Source organism: Nyctibius grandis, chromosome 5 (genome assembly GCF_013368605.1).
Source record: "Nyctibius grandis isolate bNycGra1 chromosome 5, bNycGra1.pri, whole genome shotgun sequence".
Taxonomy (NCBI): domain Eukaryota; kingdom Metazoa; phylum Chordata; class Aves; order Nyctibiiformes; family Nyctibiidae; genus Nyctibius; species Nyctibius grandis.
In genome coordinates, this window is record NC_090662.1 from 63595330 (window position 1) to 63613556 (window position 18227).

At 39.4% G+C, this 18227-nt stretch overlaps 1 protein-coding gene across 1 annotated transcript in view; it reads left to right on the forward strand.

The window, feature by feature from the left end:
* The window catches only part of LOC137664032 (bactericidal permeability-increasing protein-like), a 32939-nt gene that overhangs the window by 9086 nt on the left and 5626 nt on the right, over positions 1-18227 (forward strand). The window contains exons 2-11 of the mRNA XM_068401755.1: positions 370-529; positions 4377-4501; positions 6829-6940; positions 9077-9205; positions 12125-12283; positions 12998-13061; positions 13149-13209; positions 14756-14847; positions 16541-16714; positions 17655-17708. Of these exons, the coding sequence (XP_068257856.1) occupies positions 370-529; positions 4377-4501; positions 6829-6940; positions 9077-9205; positions 12125-12283; positions 12998-13061; positions 13149-13209; positions 14756-14847; positions 16541-16714; positions 17655-17708 (1130 nt within the window). The remainder of the gene's footprint in view (positions 1-369; positions 530-4376; positions 4502-6828; positions 6941-9076; positions 9206-12124; positions 12284-12997; positions 13062-13148; positions 13210-14755; positions 14848-16540; positions 16715-17654; positions 17709-18227) is intronic.

Below are 18227 nucleotides of genomic sequence, written 5' to 3' on the forward strand. Positions count from 1 at the left end.
ACGTGGCTCTTAACTTCTCTGTTTCTGATGAAAATCTTGGTCATATGGAGCAAAGGACCTTTCAGTGGGTTTTCTGAGGCTTGCCAGATTGCTTCAGACCTTTTTAGATACCACCATGTTTTCTTGGATTTATATATTTCTTTACATTATTGAATTGCTGACAGTTGTGTGCAGAGCAAAAGTCTTTGAAGTGGCACATCAAAGACAGAGTTTGGTATCTTTGCATTAGCAAACCAAAATCACATTTCTCTGGGTAGTGAAAAGAGGTTCTACCCGTGGAGGAAGATTCTCAAAGGAAGATGTCCTATGTCTTGTGATGAACCAAGGGGTCAAGTTTTTCTTAGTGAGATTACTGCATCCACCTTCCAGGAATCTATGGTGACTTCTTGAACTTCATGAAGCTAACTGAATGGTTGTACAAGAGACTAGTGAGTGAGCCAAACAACTGGAAGAAAAGCAGAGAAGAAAGCGTAGAGCAGACCCATGCAAATGATGGACTCAGGTCTGAATCTGGGCAGATCATAGACAAGTAATGCCTGCTGCATTCCTGTTCAAGATCTCAATATTTCTTACTCTTTCCCTGTCTCTCGGGGACCAGCTTAAAGCACTGTTACAATTCTTAGCTGTGAGGGCAGCGTGCAGTGCAGAGCTAGAACAAGAACACTGATTTTTTTTTTTGCTGGATGGATCTTGGTAAAAATGAACCTAGTAGTCCTGGCTCAGGTTCTAGGATAAGGCAGCTACAGAGGTCAGCAAAGTGAACTCAGTGGATCCAAACAGTGGAAAGTGTTCATTTTCCATCAGCTCATCAGACAACTGCCTCTCCACATAGTTAACCATTGTTAAGAGATTCTTTGTAGGCGTTGCAGCCATGTTATTTATTCTGCAGCCTGGCACAGATTAATAGTTCTCTGGCAACTCTGCTCCAAGGCTGTGAAAGCCTTTATGAAAGGTATCAGTAGGCAATCCTCACTCAGAAAAAGCTGTGGAAACACAGCTCCTTTGCAAAGCCTCCAAAAGAGTGTGTGGGGGGTGACAGACCTACTCACAAATATAATCGCTGGGGGCAGGGGTGGCCATTGCTTCCTATGGATTCTGCCTGAAGACTTCATTGAGCTAGATTGCCTGCTGCCTCATGAGTTGGGAAGTGGATAGTGTTGCTTTCCACACGGCATGGAGGAAACAGTGAACAGGAACTTACTACTGTAGTTTTTCTTTTTCCATGGGTATTTCCAGTGGTTGTGGAGAGGTGGAGATCACCTGATTTTATGTCATTTAGCAAAATCCTGTCTGTATCTTTTGCTGGTTTCTTTAAGCATTCCTGCCAATCCGTCTCTCCTATCAACCATATAAATTTTGTATTCCTTTTCCCTTGGAGCTGATTTTCCATATGGAATATCAGTGTATAGGAAGGGTTAAAATCTTGAACTTATTGAGTCCTTTTTGATTTGACATTGTTGAGTGAGCTGCAGAAAGCCTACCTGTTCTTGAGCATGCTGCAGAGTAACTAGAAACAATGGAGCAAGGGAGAAACTGAAAAATCCAGTCCAATTTTTGTGATAACAGCAGAGATATTTGTGAAACTAAAGTGCTCTTTCTGGACTTCAGGTTGAGTAGACATTATTTGCTATCATGTTTGAGAACTGTTTGTCTTGTGTTTGTTAACTATTGAGGTTTATTTTCTGAATTTCTGGAAGTGAAAGAAATTCTGTGGGCTGCAAGTGGAGAGTTTTGTGCAGAACCAAGGCAAGACAAGGACAAAATTCTTTTTCAGAGATATTCTATTGTATTTCGGAGGTTGGTCAGTTTAAGATAGTGTGTTTTTATGGCTGTGTTAAACCTGTACAAGACAATGATAGTGACTTTTTTTTTGCATCAGAAGCTTCCTTAGTTCTTAGGCAGATTTCAGCTGTAATCTTTATTGCAAGTTTTATGTAAAGTTTTGCAGACTGTTCACAAAGGAGAAACCAAACGTGGTATCTACACACTGGTAAGCAGAGTACTTCATTAGGGTGAGACAGGTACACAGACTGAAACAAAGGAGTATTTCATCTTTTTCCTCTACTTAACTTACTTGAATACACTATCTCGGAGAAGACAAAAGAATTAAGAGAATTATTTACATCAAGGAATTGCTTGGTGCATGCTCAGTTACTAAAGATAAAAATCAGAGCAATTTGTCTGCCATCTATTGTCACCGACAATGCAATTGGCAGCTCTGATTTAGACTATCAGGCAGCTGACAATTTCCATCTCCTTAGCTCTCTGTGTCTCAGTCATCTGACTAACCTTGGACGATCAATCCTAGCATCTGACAGAGGCTTGGGGCTTTGATGAAACCAAGAATGTCAGCCTTGGAGTGCAAAAGAAACCAAGAATATCAGCCTTGTTGGTTTGAGAAAGCAATATGAAATGATACCGTCTTTTACTGCCATGGCAGTTTAGTTGTTGTTTATTCTTTCAGCTTCTCACCTGGTATTCATTTAAGATCCAAACAAGAACATATTAACTACAAAGCATGGTAGTGACTAAGATTGCTGTTTTCTGTTTCTCAATTGGAATGAAATTCAATGAGAATGAGGTACCTCACCTGCATCAATGCTTCTAGCAATCCTTCTAGATAAATATCTAGTAAATATCTATGTAATTTAATGATAGGAAAATCTGTCTTTCTGGTTTTATATTGATTTTTAATTGACTTAATAATCAGGACAGAAAGTGCTATATTTGCGGGAAAAGCTAGGACAATTTTTGGAAAAAGTTAAGATTTGTGACTCCAGCTGGCTGTTCTGCATAATATAGCATTGCTTCCTTAAAGTAATTATTTATTTTGAGTTGCTTAAAATAGAAAAAAACAAAAAAAACATAAGAACTGGAGATGGAATGGCCAATTAAAAGGGAGATTTTCAAAATTTGTCACAATATGGATTATGTTTTCAGAATGTTTTTTCCCTGAAACCACTTTTTCTTGCATAGTATCTTGGTGTAACTTTGTAAGGATTCCTCAGAGAACTGATATCAGGGCAATATTGATAATGCAACTGTCTTACAGTTCAGAAATCCACCAAAGAGCGCTTTGAGGTACTGGGTAGATCTTGGATTTGCAACTGTTTAGAGTCTGACCTCATAATATTAATTCCAACACACAAGTAAGACTACCAAAGGGTGGTGGGTTTGGGGATTTTTGGTGGAGGGGAGGGTTTGTGGGTTTTTAAAATTCATTTATAAGTTTTCTGGCAGATTATTGAACAGCAGATTATTGAACAAATTGTCCAAGACAATATGGTACTTACCAGGAATGACCTTATAGGCTGGAATACCTGGAAAACTAGCAAGACCTTTTTGCTACTTATTAATTAGCATGGCTTTGTACATAGGCAGGTACCATGATCACAATCAGATATGTTAGAAAAGGATGTGCCACTCCCCTCAGTGGTAAGGCCAGAGTAAAGTTACGATAGGCCCCTAATAAGCAATTTCCTAATGCAGCACTGAGAAGACTTGAAGTTGTCTTGAGAAACGGTATTGCTCTTTCTAGGAAATTGAGCAGTGGCTGTCGTTGGTAGTGAAAATTAGGATGAATGCCAGAATTTTGAACAAAGAAACCTTACTTTTATACTAGGAAAGTGTAATGGAAAGAAATAATTTGTCATAGCTTTTGTGAATCGGTGTCTTGTGGTTATGTCCCACCATGCAGTGGCTCACAGTCTGGCTTTGCACTCAAAGACACTGTGCTGCAGGCTTATGCCAGGACACCCTTCTCTATTCCTGTGTGATCACCATATCATTCTCACATTCTCTTTGAATTTGCCCTTGTATTTCCTTCTCATGTGACCTGATTTAGCTGATCTCGTGTATTGGTGTTTGCATTAAGTCAGAGGTTTGTGTGTAACAGGGAGGCAAGTTTTGTAGGGAGGCCTACTGTATTTTATTAGACCAGCTGATCTAGTTGAAAAACTTTTGAACTTGCAAATCCAGTATATCCTAGGGGGTGTGTATATAAAAAGGGTGTTGTTCCATAGGAGGACAGACCTGCTTCTCCTTGGCTGGGATTGCTCTGTCATGTTCACTCTGCAGGAGGTAGGTCGGATGGTAAAATAAACCAGCCAAGACATGGATATGGGGAAAGCATAGAGTAGTGGAGCAGAACCATTCAGTCTCACCAACAGCTAATGCAAGTCAAAGTGCTATCCAAGTAATCAGAAATCTGTGTCTGCTCCCACACTGACTTCTTTCTTCAGTAAAATCATTGGCTAAACCTCTCGACTATTCACCCTTGTCCAAGTTTCATTGAGGGAAGTGATGGATACAGATTTTTTGCAACTCATGGTATGCATCATTTATGATCACGTTTGTATCATAAATGTTGTTAACAGGTTCCTGTGCAAAGGTGAGAAGATGCTAAAGATATGGTATTCTTTCCTGCTGTGTTGGCTGTCCTTGCGGCTTGAGGCTAATCCTGGTCTTAAAGTGAGGATTACTCAGAAGGGGCTGGACTACGGTATGTCTAACATTGCCAGAAATTAATTTATGATAAATACTCTATGCACAGAATATAGTTCCTCAATAAAGGTGCAACGTAGAAACAAGCTCCTTAAATATTGAAATAGAATAAATTCCTTTTTGTCACCTCACACCAGGAACACCCTTTGTCTCATCTGTCACTTATTTCCTTCCTTTTTTTTGCACCCCAGATGTGAATTTATCCTTGCATTGGTGATTGTATTCTCCTGCAGTCCAAGAGTGTTTCTATTGCATTCCTCATATCAATCTACTTTCTTAGAATCAGAATAAGGTGGTCATATAATTGCTTCTTTTTTAAAAGTGTCAAAAACCTGATTGAAATGCAATATATAATTGAAGATAAGAAGACATAATTGGGAAAAAAACCGTATGATTTTGGAACAGTCACGTAGCTGCACACCTTTATTCTCATTCCTCCATTTGGCATGGGACAGCATCTGCATGTGCCATTCTTTCAAAAAACCCTAGTAACTGTCTGCCGTAATTCTGCCCCTTAGCAGAGTATCAGTAATTTCCACAATATTCCTTACTCTTTCTATTCATGCTGACTTTCACTGTCTCTTACCTAAGACTTACTCCATGGGTGTGGAGGGCATGCAGTATAATTTCAGTTGTTTACAGAATTAATATTAATAATAAAGGTTAACAAGGCACAAATTCAACAAAGGCTGGGTCATGCTAAGGATTAATTTTCATTTGTGTACTGAGCATGCTGACAGGTAAACAATGGACTTGTGAGATGAAAAGTAGAAGCTGAGGATTTATGCCTTCGAGATGAAAGCAGGGATCAGGTCCACTTATTTCTCTGTATGAGCATTGTTTTAAAGGCTTTTGAGGAGTTGAGAAGTGCAGGGCAAACATCAGTCACCCAAACCAGAACTGATCTCCGTGTCTTTTTATGACACACAGGAGAAATTGCTCCCTAGTGATCTCTTGTGCCTTTAGAAATGAGAATTCATCCTGGTATGTATTAGCGTGAGCCCAGCAGTTTTTGTGACATTCAGCATGGCCTTCAAGTGCTGAATGAACAGACTTAAGTTTGCACACCCCTGCATCAAGAAAAGACATTAACAGTGTGCCTCCCAAAGGTATTTCTTGTATTTGAAGAGCATGGTGCCCTTAATATGAGATTTGAAGGCTGAGGCAATAGATCCTGCATGCATGCTCTTTGCCTGCTGCAAGAACCTTGAGAGAAATTCCACCTGGGATCACTGGTTGCCTTCACTAAGAGAGCTTTAAGTTATTTCAGTCACAGCCCATATTTTGCTTTGGAGGCAGGAATTCCCAGGGAATCATAACTTACATCTCCTTCATAAAAGATGCATTTTATAAAAAGTTATTCCAATGTTGAGTTATCATTGATTCCAATTCTTTGCTTTTTTAATAGACTGAAGTCTGGGAGAGAAAAATATAGATATTTGCATTCAGCAACTATGAGGCCAAAAGCTGAAGAAACTCATGCTAAAAATATCTGAAAGCAGGACATCATTCAGTATTAAAGTTTTAGCAGTGTCTTCATCAAAGAGGAGCAAAAAGAAGGAAGACACACGGAATTTGGGATTTAAAGATGTTCTGTTTGTTGATTATAAGGTCTGTGTGTATTATCGATGCACAAGTAGTATTGAAGCATTCAAGAAAGTAGAGATAGATTCCTTAAAGCAAGTAGAGAAGGTAAGGAAGTAAGTCAGAGATCTGCAGCATGCTGTAATGGATAAGGTGCAGTGGCAAAATGTATGTACCCTGAAAGAAATGGGAAGAAAACATTTAAAAGGATTGTCTTTAAACCTCAAACAACTTCCTGTACACGAGCAACAATCCACATAGTTCCGCATTTGACATACCAGCACTTCAGATACATATATCACACTTTTTGCGTAAGTAAACACTACATATAGAAGACGTCTTGCTACTTCTTAGCGGGCTTTTTCATTCAACAGGTATGAGGCAAACGTGAGTTTGAGGATACACGTTGAGGGTAAACGTGATGACCAAGCGTTTCCCAAGGCTTTCCACATTGTCAGTGAAGGGAAGGAAGTATAACAGTTTCAGAAACCTGACAAGAGTTCTAGAATATAAAATACAACTCAAGGACGAGATGATCTTGGTTAAATGATTTGTATATGAGGCTAATAGAAGTTATAAATGGGTGTATAAGTAATTGGAAGAAGGTCTAGGTAAGGGTTTAAGAATCAGAGGTTTTTATGAACTGTGTTAAAAATGATTAAATTATTTGGCAGTATATCTGGACATTTGGGTGCCTCAATCCCATCTGCAAGGTATGTGCTTTCCTCTGTCCCCTTGTAGGCAGCAGGACTGGGTTGGAGCTCCTGAAGCAAGCAGTATTGAAAGAGACCTTCCCAAGCTGGAGTGGGCAGGAGAGTTTCTTGGTTGTGAAGGTCAACTATGTAATTTCAAGGTAAGTAAAGGAAATACATTTCAAAATTTTAGGATGAAACATCTTATTGTATTGTTACTGCATAGTAATAATTATGCAGACATTTTTTTGTTGTTCAGTGTAAAATTTTAATGGTTCATCTAACTCTGCTCCCACTGCCCAAACACTGATTTGGAAGTACTTCTACCACACTCAGAGATGAGCTTTAGAAAGCTTCTGAAGGAGCACCTTGGCTGGTTTTTCAGTTGGTTTGTCTCAGAGTTTGGGGCAAGGCAGGTGTAAGCATGGCTATGACACAGCAGGGGAAATGGGTGGGAAAGAGGGAAGAATCCATGTTATTAAGTCTGCTACTATGAAGGACCTGTAGCAGTGAAAGTAATTTGTGTTTGATGAGAAAAAGCCAACAAAGGGATAAGATGAAAATGTGTGCAGGGGCACGGTGTATCTGGGCTGGTGTGGCAGGAAGATGACTTTTACAGAATCTTTTTGGATGGATTTACAATGGTAAATCAGCATTTTTATTGGATAGGGCTCAATACCTATTTCCTGTTGAGGAAAATCATTGTACTAGGAGCAGCCAGTAGAAAAACAGGTTTATAGAGTTTCCTACAATTTCTCCAAATAAGGAGACTAATATAAAAGGTTTTTCTAGAGCCTTTTATCCCATCTTCCAGTTAAAGATTTTCCAATAGGCTATAAACAGAAAAACAGAAACTTCTGGTCTTTTAATATTACTATCAAGCCAAGCTCTGCTGCTCAGTAGCATTTTACTTCCTTTTCCTTACAAATTACCCAGAGCATGAAATACCAGTCATCTAGGAGACTTCATGTACTTTCTGCTGGATAGGGCCTGCATCCTTTATCTGTACCTCATATTTTCCTAATAGCCTGCTTTCCGGCAGGCTTCATTGTATTGTACCATCCTTGCAACCTTAATCCCTGCACATCTGAGAGAGCTGTGTTTGGACAGTCTGGAGAAGAAGAGACTATGGGGGTGGAGGTGCGAGTATCTTACTGCATGTCTTCCACTCTCTGCTGGATGGTGATTGTAGAGAATATGAGCCAGATTCTTCCTGGAGGTACACAGTGAAAGGATCATGGGCAACAGATATAAGTTACATCAAGAAAAGTTCTGATTAGAAGTTAGGAAAAAATGCTAGGGAGCACCATCACAAGAGCACAAAGAGGCTGGAGAATCTCCATCCTTGGAGGTGTTCAAGACTCAAGTGGGCAGAGCCCCTGAGTTGGCCCAGCTTTGAGTAGGGGGTTGAACCAGAAAATCTCCCGAGGTCCCATTCCATCCTAAATTATTATATGATCTTCAAAACCCCAATTCATTCTCCCAACCATAGTTCTTGAAATTGGCCATCTTCCCAGTGGATGATCTGATTTTAGCTCACTGCAAACAAGATTACTAAAGAAAGCCTTACTGCTGCCCAAGATGTTATTGGAAAATTATGGTCATTTTAATTAGAAGTAGCTGGTGCCTTCTGCCCTGGGGAAAGTAGATTAAAGGCAGTTGTTTCAGAGATCTCAGCCAGATATTAGGAAACAATGAGGAATATGTACTACATGATAAGATTACAGCTGATATCTTTACAATGTTCAGCTCAATTCAATACACCCAATTGCCAGACAATATCCTTGAGTATCAGAAACATTTGTTTTGGCAGGGAAATCTTCAAGTAAGATTTTGTTTAGAAAAATGGATCCTCTACAGAGCCCTTTGCTGAGGCAAGGGCGGGGATACAGAATGGGGAAAGAGAAACTTTGATGTTCTTCAGCAAATGCTCACATTCAGAAAACCTGGTTTTATTTATAGATGTAGCATCTGGGTTTAACACACAGACTTATGTTCCCCCAGCAAGCACATTTCACTTTAAGGAGTTTGTTTTTCTCCCAAGGGGAGGTTTTCATTTCGTCCAGGCATTCTTTTTTGCCTGGGCAGATATAAAGGATTCTTTTTCCAAGGATGCTACTAAGTGTAATGGTACAGATGTCTTTCTTTCCTAAAATATACAAGGGTCAGTCATTTCTGATAAATTCTTTTACCAAAGCATAGACTTTGCCTTTTATAGCAGATGGGTTTTCAGTGATCAGAAGTCCTTTTTACTTTTTTGACATCCAGTCTAATATCCTCCTTTCTGTATTCTGTAGGCTCAGAATTAGGGCCATAGATTTCCCAGAAACTTCTGCTTCCTTTATTCCTGGCACTGGCATTTGCCTATCAGTGGCACGTGCTTCTGCTACGATCAGTGCAGACTGGAGAATGAACGCGTGGCTGCTGTAAGTATTGTACAGTGTGATGCAGGTGTGGGGGACAGTTCTGGGAGAAGGATTGCAAATGAAATTCAGAAATCTAGTTGGTAATTATTATTTTTCAAGTTAGATATGCTTTATCATGTAACAACAATCTATTTGAATAAACGTCTTAAGAAGGAAACATCCCCTGCCAACTAATGTTTTTTTTTTCTTAATTATTCTACCCTACAGGATGTCTCTTTGGGAGGTATCAGGTCAGACATCTGTTCACATGCTCAATTTGTCCAGACTGTATATTACATGATATTACATGAATATTCAGGACCACAGAGTTTGCAATAGCCACATTTGTTACTTTCTTTGTACAGTATAACTGGAAGGTTGACTCTCTAGCTAATTATCTGTTTGCTGGTACAGTGTGTATTGTCTTCCAAGCGCTTCTTTTAAAGAAGGGCACTGTCACAATGCCAAACATTCATAAATTCGGAAACTCCAGAATTTGGGTCGCTATGGAAAATTGACTTAGCTTCATGAGCCTGTGCAGTATGAGATTGTCGTTAATGACAAGATGGCATATTGATTTTTCCACTTTTTTATCTCAGCATTTTTGCTATAGAATTTTAATATAATATTCTAGATTTTCTTAGGGATGGGGGGAAGGGCTAGACTTCTGTGATATCAGAAAAGTTTGGAAGGTGCTAATCTCTACATTTTGGGTTAATGGAGTAACTGGTAGCAGCAGTAGGCATTGCTCTATTTGTGAGCCAGATAGTACAGCAAGATGGATCACCAGGCTGCAAGTTTCACAGCATGTCCTGATTTCAGAGGAGCATGGACATGCAGTTCTGCATTCAGTCTCAGTACTGGTAGCTGGAAACTGCTGTCACTGTGTCCCCAACATGTCTGTTGTTCCTTCTGTATTGTGAGGAAAAGAATATTGTGTTCAGCAGGGCAAATTAGCTGTTCCCAAACACAAAGCCACCTCCTCCTATTGCTGAAGGATAAGGACCTGGGCATAATCTGGAGAGCCCCCAGATGTATAAAACCCCAAAGATTTCACAGACAGCAAGGGAGGCAGGGAGCTGGTACACAGGATTTGGTGGAGCAGATCATGGTGAAGGTGGTCAAAGCCAGCTTTGGTGGAGTTTAGGGGGTGAAGGGTTTTTCTTGCCTTTTTGAGGGGCAGAAGGAACAATCTGTGCTGATCTGTTCAATATGATGCTTTGTGAATGACTGTAGGTTTAGAGAGATCCAGAATATGCCCTACTCTTCATCCCCTAGTACTACACGTTGCTTTCAGCATAGCAGACTAAGAGGGGCCAGCTGAAAATGATGTTTCCAAGCAAGACCATTGACAACCCACCCCTCCTGGGCTGTTTCAAGGATCAGTAAGATGGGTCTTATCACAGCTTTTTAGTTGTGATAATGTTATTCCTACATTTCCAGCTCTCGCTGTAGCCCTCCTCTTCACTGTGTCGCAGAGCACTTTGCCAGTCACAAAAACTTCTGGCAGGCCCTTTGCCCCTGGAGGCCTGGAGCTGAGACCCTGCCCCAGTGAATCAGGATTCCTCCTGAAGAAGAGCAGGTATAAGGATGCAGGAACAGAGGGCCTATGTAGCTGGGCTTCTCCCCATCTCCCAAGCACAAAAAGGGAGCAGGAGTGCTGAGATCCTTTTGCGATGGTCCCTGTCACTGAAGTATGGGTAAACCTAGGTTGGAAGGATCCCTCAAGTCATTTTGTCCAGCCTCCTGCTCAAAACAGAGCAGTCACCAGACTAGATCAGGTCAGCTGTTTAGTGGTGGTTTTTAGCCAAGGATGGTGATGCCACAACCTCTCCAAGTAACCTGTCCCAATGCTGCACAACCCTCCTTGGGAAAATGTTATTCCTAATGGCTTGTGGGATGGGGGTTTGTTTAGGGACTGGAAAATGAGGGTCTGAAGAGTGGTGCTTCCTCCGGATAGCCACTTAATGTATATACACGGACTGAAAAGGTGGGGTTGAAAATGGTATAGCTGGTAGGAGGGACTTTGTGACTGGCAATACTACTCACAGGGGTAGTCTATGGTTTGGGGCTGGGTTAAGATTAATCTTTTGGGATTACAACCTCTTTCCCCAGGATTTTTGCTTAGCCTGAAAAATAAAGAGGAAAGCTGAGAGACTCATGGTTTGAGCTTCATATTGGGCTGGGCTCTTTCTCTGTAATATGATGCAGTCACTGTAGTAATGCCTGGGAATAGAAAACTTGAGTAATCAGGATGAAAGGATGAAAAGTGATGCTTTCGGTGCCAGTTCTGTTATGGTAAATGAGGTTTTTATAAGGCTTTTCTAACATCCATTCAGCTCTCTGTATCCTTCTTGGTTGGTCTACAACTTCTACAACTCCTAACTGTAGTCTTAATACCTGAATTTGCTGGAATTTAGATATAAGAATATTTTTGTTGGGATCTCAGAAAGGATTTTTACCGAAAGGAGACAGAATGAATGCGTTTGGGGCAGGACAAAGAATGGAGGAAAGTATACATTTTAAAGGGTTATTGAAAATTGTTACAGGAAAGAGGGAAGTGGAACAATTGCAAAGTTGAGAACCACTGGGTTATACATTTATTAGCTAACAGGCTTCTGCTGCTGCAGTCCCGGAGGCCTTCAGGGTGATCTGTCACGAAGGACTGGAATGTCTTGTGTTGCTGTGAAACTGTCACATTTTTGCAAACTTGTCAAGTCCTGCACAACACTGGAAAATTCATGTCCTGGAAACTCATGCATATAATCTGTTTTTGAATACCATGCATGACCCTAATCTACTTTAATCCCTAGAAAACCAATTCTTCATTCTAGATGATAGAAGCAAAAAGTCCTTTCAAACTTGATTTACAGGTAGTTTCTTAAATTGTTCCCTTAAAGCAGATGTTTCCTTGACTGAGTTTGTTTTTTTTTCTCCAAGCAGCAAAGACCAAGGAGGAATTACTGTGTCCATCTCAGGGCTGTTTATTGCAGTTATCTTCAAAGTGTCACGGGACAGTACAGGCCGCTTGTCCGTGGTGCTACACAATTGCCAGCAGAGCATTAATAGTGTAAAAGTCAAAGTAAATGGAGGATCTAGGTATGTACAGTAGATTTTCTAATTACTCTGCGGGAAGTAGCAGGGTTTGTAGCATAAGGGCCACTATTCAAATTTTGACTTTTAGGGATCCAGTTACAGGATACCACTAACTATTGAAGTCTATGAAAATAGATTTTTAAAGGTCTGTTTTCAAAACCAGGCTCCTTTGCTGAGTGTGTGAAGTGCAGTTAATCTACATTTCTTTGTGCATGTGCCAAAAAATGAGCTGATTAAACATACTGCATATGAAAAAAATGAAAAAAAATACAAGATGGCATGTGGAGGTTTGCAGATATGAAGGTGGTCTAAACTGATGATGCCTTTTGACAAGCTGACATACAATTTCACAATAAAACTTTCAAAAGAGAATATGAAACAATGCTTTTAGTTCTCCTCATTTTGATTTTCTATACAATTTTTTTGTCTTACTCAAAGACAAAATATGACTAATTGAGTATTGTTTATTAACACATTAACATTAACGTTCACTACTTTGCAGATTGCCTTCTAAATAGCTCTTATGAGACTGAGAACCCCTAGCATTTGTCTGAGACTCACAAATTAATAAAAACAGTCAACTGCACAGTCTACCAATACTGCTGTAATCATGTCTCATTAATACAAATGACATTGACATCCCAGTCTGCCAGATTTTATATTTCAAAGATTTCAGTCCATGGTAAAAAGTCACTGTATTCATTTCCTTTCCTCCAGCTGGATCTACAGCTTTCTATCTGCTTATCTTGAGAAGCCCATTCACACCAAAGTGGATAAAAATGTAAGTCTGCAAAAACAGTTTCAGGTAACAAAGGGAGGGGTTGAAATACAGCCCTTACATTACTGACTTGTTTCTCTTTTTGTGTAGCTATGCCTAAATATCAAATACAAAATCCAAATGATGGATGCACAGCTAAGAAAGCATAAGGGTGAGTTGTTGGTAACAGCTTTTTATTAAGTAATTTTCATAGTGCTCAAATTGTAGCCTTTTTTATTAGATGCCAAACCGTTCCTGTGTTCACGGTACAAAAAAAGTGAAGGAAGAAAAATACAGCCATTGTTCTGTACCTTAACCTATTCCAGAGTTCACCCTAGAAATCTCTTGCATGTGCCTTATATATAATATTCAGATTTCTTCTGTGTCCATAGCAGGTCACCTGTAATCTTTCAGTCTGTTGTAGCTGACCTGTGTTATTTCCTTAGATTTTTGAGATGAACATTTTCATGCTGATCCTTTACGCTCTTGGTACTGTGGGCATAAGAAAACCAGATTTAGCAGTAATCTACTAAAGAGCTAGCAAACCTCCCTGTAAGATCTCGTAAACTTAGCACATCTTGTTTTGAACTAGAGTTCAGTGAGATAACAAGATGCTGCAGGAAGACAGTGTCACACTGAGCGTGCTTCTCTTCACACCAGTAAAAATTCCTGTGTCACTCTTGCAGAGACATGAAGACAATAGATATCTGTGTCCAAAAAGCATATATATAAGATTTTCACTTCTATAATAAATCCCACAGCTTTTCTTTTTTTTTTCCCTTTGTTGTTGTTGTTGTTTTTTTCCAAGACTAAGAATATTTGTAGTTTTCACCAATTCAAATTCATTTAATTCACCTAAGTCATATACTTCAGGCCAGAGAGTTTGTTCCTACTTTTCACATTGTATTGTGGATATTTCTATCATATGCTCTGCTCTTCAGAAGCAGAGTAAGTAGACTTGTTTTTCCCAAAATGGCCTATACCTGCCATGTGCCAGGCAGTGGCAAGTATTACTCAAAATCATGGTCGTCAAGAACATTTACTTATGCAGCACATACCTAAACACTTCAGGCTCAAGGGCAGTCCAAACTGTGCTGTCATATTGAGGAGTTCATAATCTCTGTGTGAATTCACCATTTCTCTTTAAACCCATCTGATTTTTATACAGTATGAACAGACCTTACAGTCCAATCAAAAATAACAATCAGACTGAAGTTGCATGTAAGAGCCTTTCAGAAAAAGTCTTCAATCATATTGTCTGATAAAGTGCCCTCTGTTGTTGTGAACATCCCTTGTCTTCAACACTGATATGCATAAAAATATGCTAATGTCGCCTTCCAAAGTATTTAGTAGTATTTACCAATATTTCACTCATATAGGAGAGTTTAGTTCTCTTGTACAAACATATAACAAAAAAGGGGACTCTGCCCTCGGTACTCCTTCTTTCACTGCATGGGAGAGATTTCTGAGCAATGTATTCAGTTGTGAACAACAGGAGAACATGGCCTAAACCAGGAGGAATCGGTGATTTTTCCAGAGGGAATACTCTCACTTTTTCCCTTATAAGAAGTTTTTTTTATTTTCTTCTTCCTTCTCCTACCACTATTCTTCTTCAGATTCATCATTTCTATAATGCCTTTGCCTTTAACTAAACAATAACTGTTTGTGATGTGTTTTTGTAGTAACAGCTGTTTTGTTTTTGTCCATCATTCTTCTAGTCTTAAGCCAGATTGATGCCTTTGCACAAATAGACTATTCCCTAGTTAGCTCTCCAGTAATCTTCAAGTCACACATTAACTTGGATTTGAAGGTAATTTGTCTTTAATATCAGTGTGCTTTCTAAGACTTCTCTGATTCTCTTTTGTGTTGATTAATTTTCTTTCACTACAGTCTTACTCAGCTTCTCCAATATTTAATGGAAAAAACAAGAAAATATTTGGACATTTTGGTCAAGAGCTATTTTGGAAACCAGATACGATTATTTAGTAAATTAACTGCATTTGTTAATTAACCAAAGCTACTATTTAGAATTAAATTATTTCAGAGTTGAAACCCTTCAGAGATGCTTCATAAACAGCATAAAAGTGTTCTTCAGATACACAGCTCTTCCACTGCTGCTTGGCCTTCGCCTGTTACTGGTGATACATGATGGCTACCAATCTGATTGCAATACAAAGCATTTGTTTTGAGATGACTTAGCATCTTGTATATGTGCAAGTCACACCCCAAAAAAAAGATTTCTCACAGACAGTCCTTGAGCAGCACACAGCAATTCCTTTCTTACCTGTTTTTCCCCTTTGTTGGCAAGAGGTATCTCAGCAATGCCCAGCTTTTCCAGCAGCTTCAACAGTCCCTGTAATTCAGAGCTGGCAAGAGATATCTCAGCAACGCCCAGCTTTTCCAGCAGCTTCAACAGTCCCTGTAATTCAGAGCACCCCATGGCTCTCAGAACTGACTTCAGTTAAGAAAGATGTGCTAGAGCTATGTTTGAAACTCTCCCTCTTGGTTATTTTGTTCAAGCAACTTTTACCACACAGAAAAAACACTCTGCAAGCAGGATATACATAAAAGTACTAAGCAATTAAAAGTACTTTTAAAGTATATATACTAAGATATGCTTAAAAGTACTAAGTAATTATTTATCAGCTATTATAGCTAACTAGAACTTACAGGGTAAGCTTTAACATGCTGACACCTTGATGGGATGCCAGATGAGTATTTGTAAGTCAGTTATTAATCAATTAAGGAAGTTACTGGTCTTTAGTGCTCCTTGTAACAGGCTGATTCTTGATCGTTATGAGTTGCCATCTTCCAACTCTCAACTTTCTTCTTAGGGTTTTATACCTTTCCATGTCAGTATTTTTCCTGTTGAATCTTTCAGCTGCTATTACAGTGTCAGTAATTACACTACTTACTGTCTGTTCTTACTTTTCTTGTCTTACATGGCCTGAGCTCACATACCTTCTCACATTTTAAGAATTATTTTCTTAGTATAACTGAACCAAGGTCCCACACCTGTGCAGCACCTAAACTAGGTCTTGGAGGACTGGCAGCTGGACCAGGGCTAAGAGTTAGGTGGTATAAAAGGCTCCTTTGTGTCCCTGTCCTAAGCAACTTCCAGTGCTTTTGGGGTGTTTTTCTTGAAATGTTACCCTTAGAATTAACCTCACAAATGTGTCTTTGCCACAAGAAAAAGAAAACCGTGGTCCAGAGAATTTTTTTGTGTCTCATAGCTGCAGTTCAGAATACTCACTTGAATGCTCAAATTCAAACTTTGAAAGGATGCAGGCCAGATTTTCTCTGAGATTTCTGTATTTTTCCAAAAGAGCCTAATTTTGCTGATTTTCAGGGCATATCACAAACTTATTCGCTTACTTCAGGTTTTCTTTAATGTCAAGCTTTTCTTCATGTTAGGAAGAATTCTTTCTGTTCAACCACTGCTAATGCATTCTGACAGATACAAATGTTTACAACTACAAATACTTGATAATGACTTTTTGCAGGGCACAGTCTATCCAGTAGGAAATCACACAGACCCTCCCTTTGTGCCAGCTCCGTTTGCTCTCCCAGACCAGGGTGACTCTATGCTCTACCTGGGAGTCTCCAGTTATTTTCTTAAGTCAGCTTCACTGGCTTACTACAGAGCAGGGGCCTTCAACATCACCATCTCTGAAGAGGTGAGTGTAATTTGCATATAATATAATTACAACTATCAGCAGTATGGATAGTCAGTAAAGGAGACTAATACATTATGTTCACCATTTGACACAGGTTTGGGTCACACTTCTACCACTTGTAGGAGGGATTCATGACATTCATTCTGTATGCCATCATTTAAAATAGTCAAAGTCTCCCTCAGGCCTAAGTCTGAACTTGGCAGCTCTAGGCAAGGAATGACAGATATGAACATCACAGAGTTGGTGCTCAAGGAATGGCAGAAAGAACAAAAAAAAAGCTTTTCTCTATGGATTTCACATAGGAAAGGAAAGGGCAAGACAGGAAAAAGTGTACTGAAGCCACAGTCTGCTGCACAGAAGCCCACAACAAATGTATTGTCTGTGTTGAGAGCTAGAATAAACCCTCAGACTACAGAGCAGCAAAATGAGGCAAGAAGCAGGTACGAGGAAACTAAGCTTTCAGCTGTGTGTGAAGAACATACAAGACTTCTCTCAGAAATGCTGTTTCCACGCTGGCACTAGTAGTCAGAGCTTCCAAGAAGTTTTGCTAACTGAAACGATGCTAAGAGGGTCTTTATAAAAATTAATGACACAAATGGTCAGCAGCAAAAGGGCAAATGAGATTTTTGAGTCCTGCTTCTAACAGATTCAGTGTATTTCATCTAAGAAAGTCCCACAGGCAGGAAGTAAGCAGGATGCTACATCTGTTCTCTGAAAGAATAATGGTTGTTCACTGGTACGTGCTTCTGAATGAGAAGTCTGTCTCTCTTCTGTCCCACAGAGCACTGTGGGTTCCCTAGGAATCATTCTGGGGCAAGCAAATACTAAATCAAAACATGGATTATCTAAAACTAAAGTAAAGAGGATATGTTTTTTTTCCCAAGGAAAACCTCATTTTCAAGCTGATATAATGATCTAAATTATTTAATTTGTTTTACAGCTTGCTGCTGCTTTTAATGTAAATACCACCTTGTTCAAAGATTTTGTTCCTGAGGTGGGTACTTTTACTTGTACAGACCTTTTAAGAAAGAGCAGTAGCTAATGTTTCTTATGGATATTGTCTGTGTACTAGCTCATTTGCAAAAGTTTGGAGGAGACAAGGAAACTGAGCTGGTTTATGATTAGTACAAGACTCATACACATCTACCCCATCATAACTATGTTCTTCCTAACTATATCACACTACTCTTCAGTCGTTCTCTACTCTAAGCGCTAGATCTGCTCTCAGTTTCTGAAACAGTTATAAAGACTAAGTGGTAGACATCTGTGAGATCAGTCTCCTTTTATTCCTGTTCAAGGAAATGGTATCTCTGCTATTGGTAGCCTGACTTCTCAGTGCAAAGATACCTGATTTATGACTACTGGAGATTTTATTCAATGTGAAGTAATAGTCACAAGTAGCTAAGTTTATAAATGTGATGCAAGAAATTAAGATACTATGAGATGCTTTAAAAATCCCTAATATGGCAACATTTACTATAAAATTATGAAATTTTGAATCTGTGGCATTGCA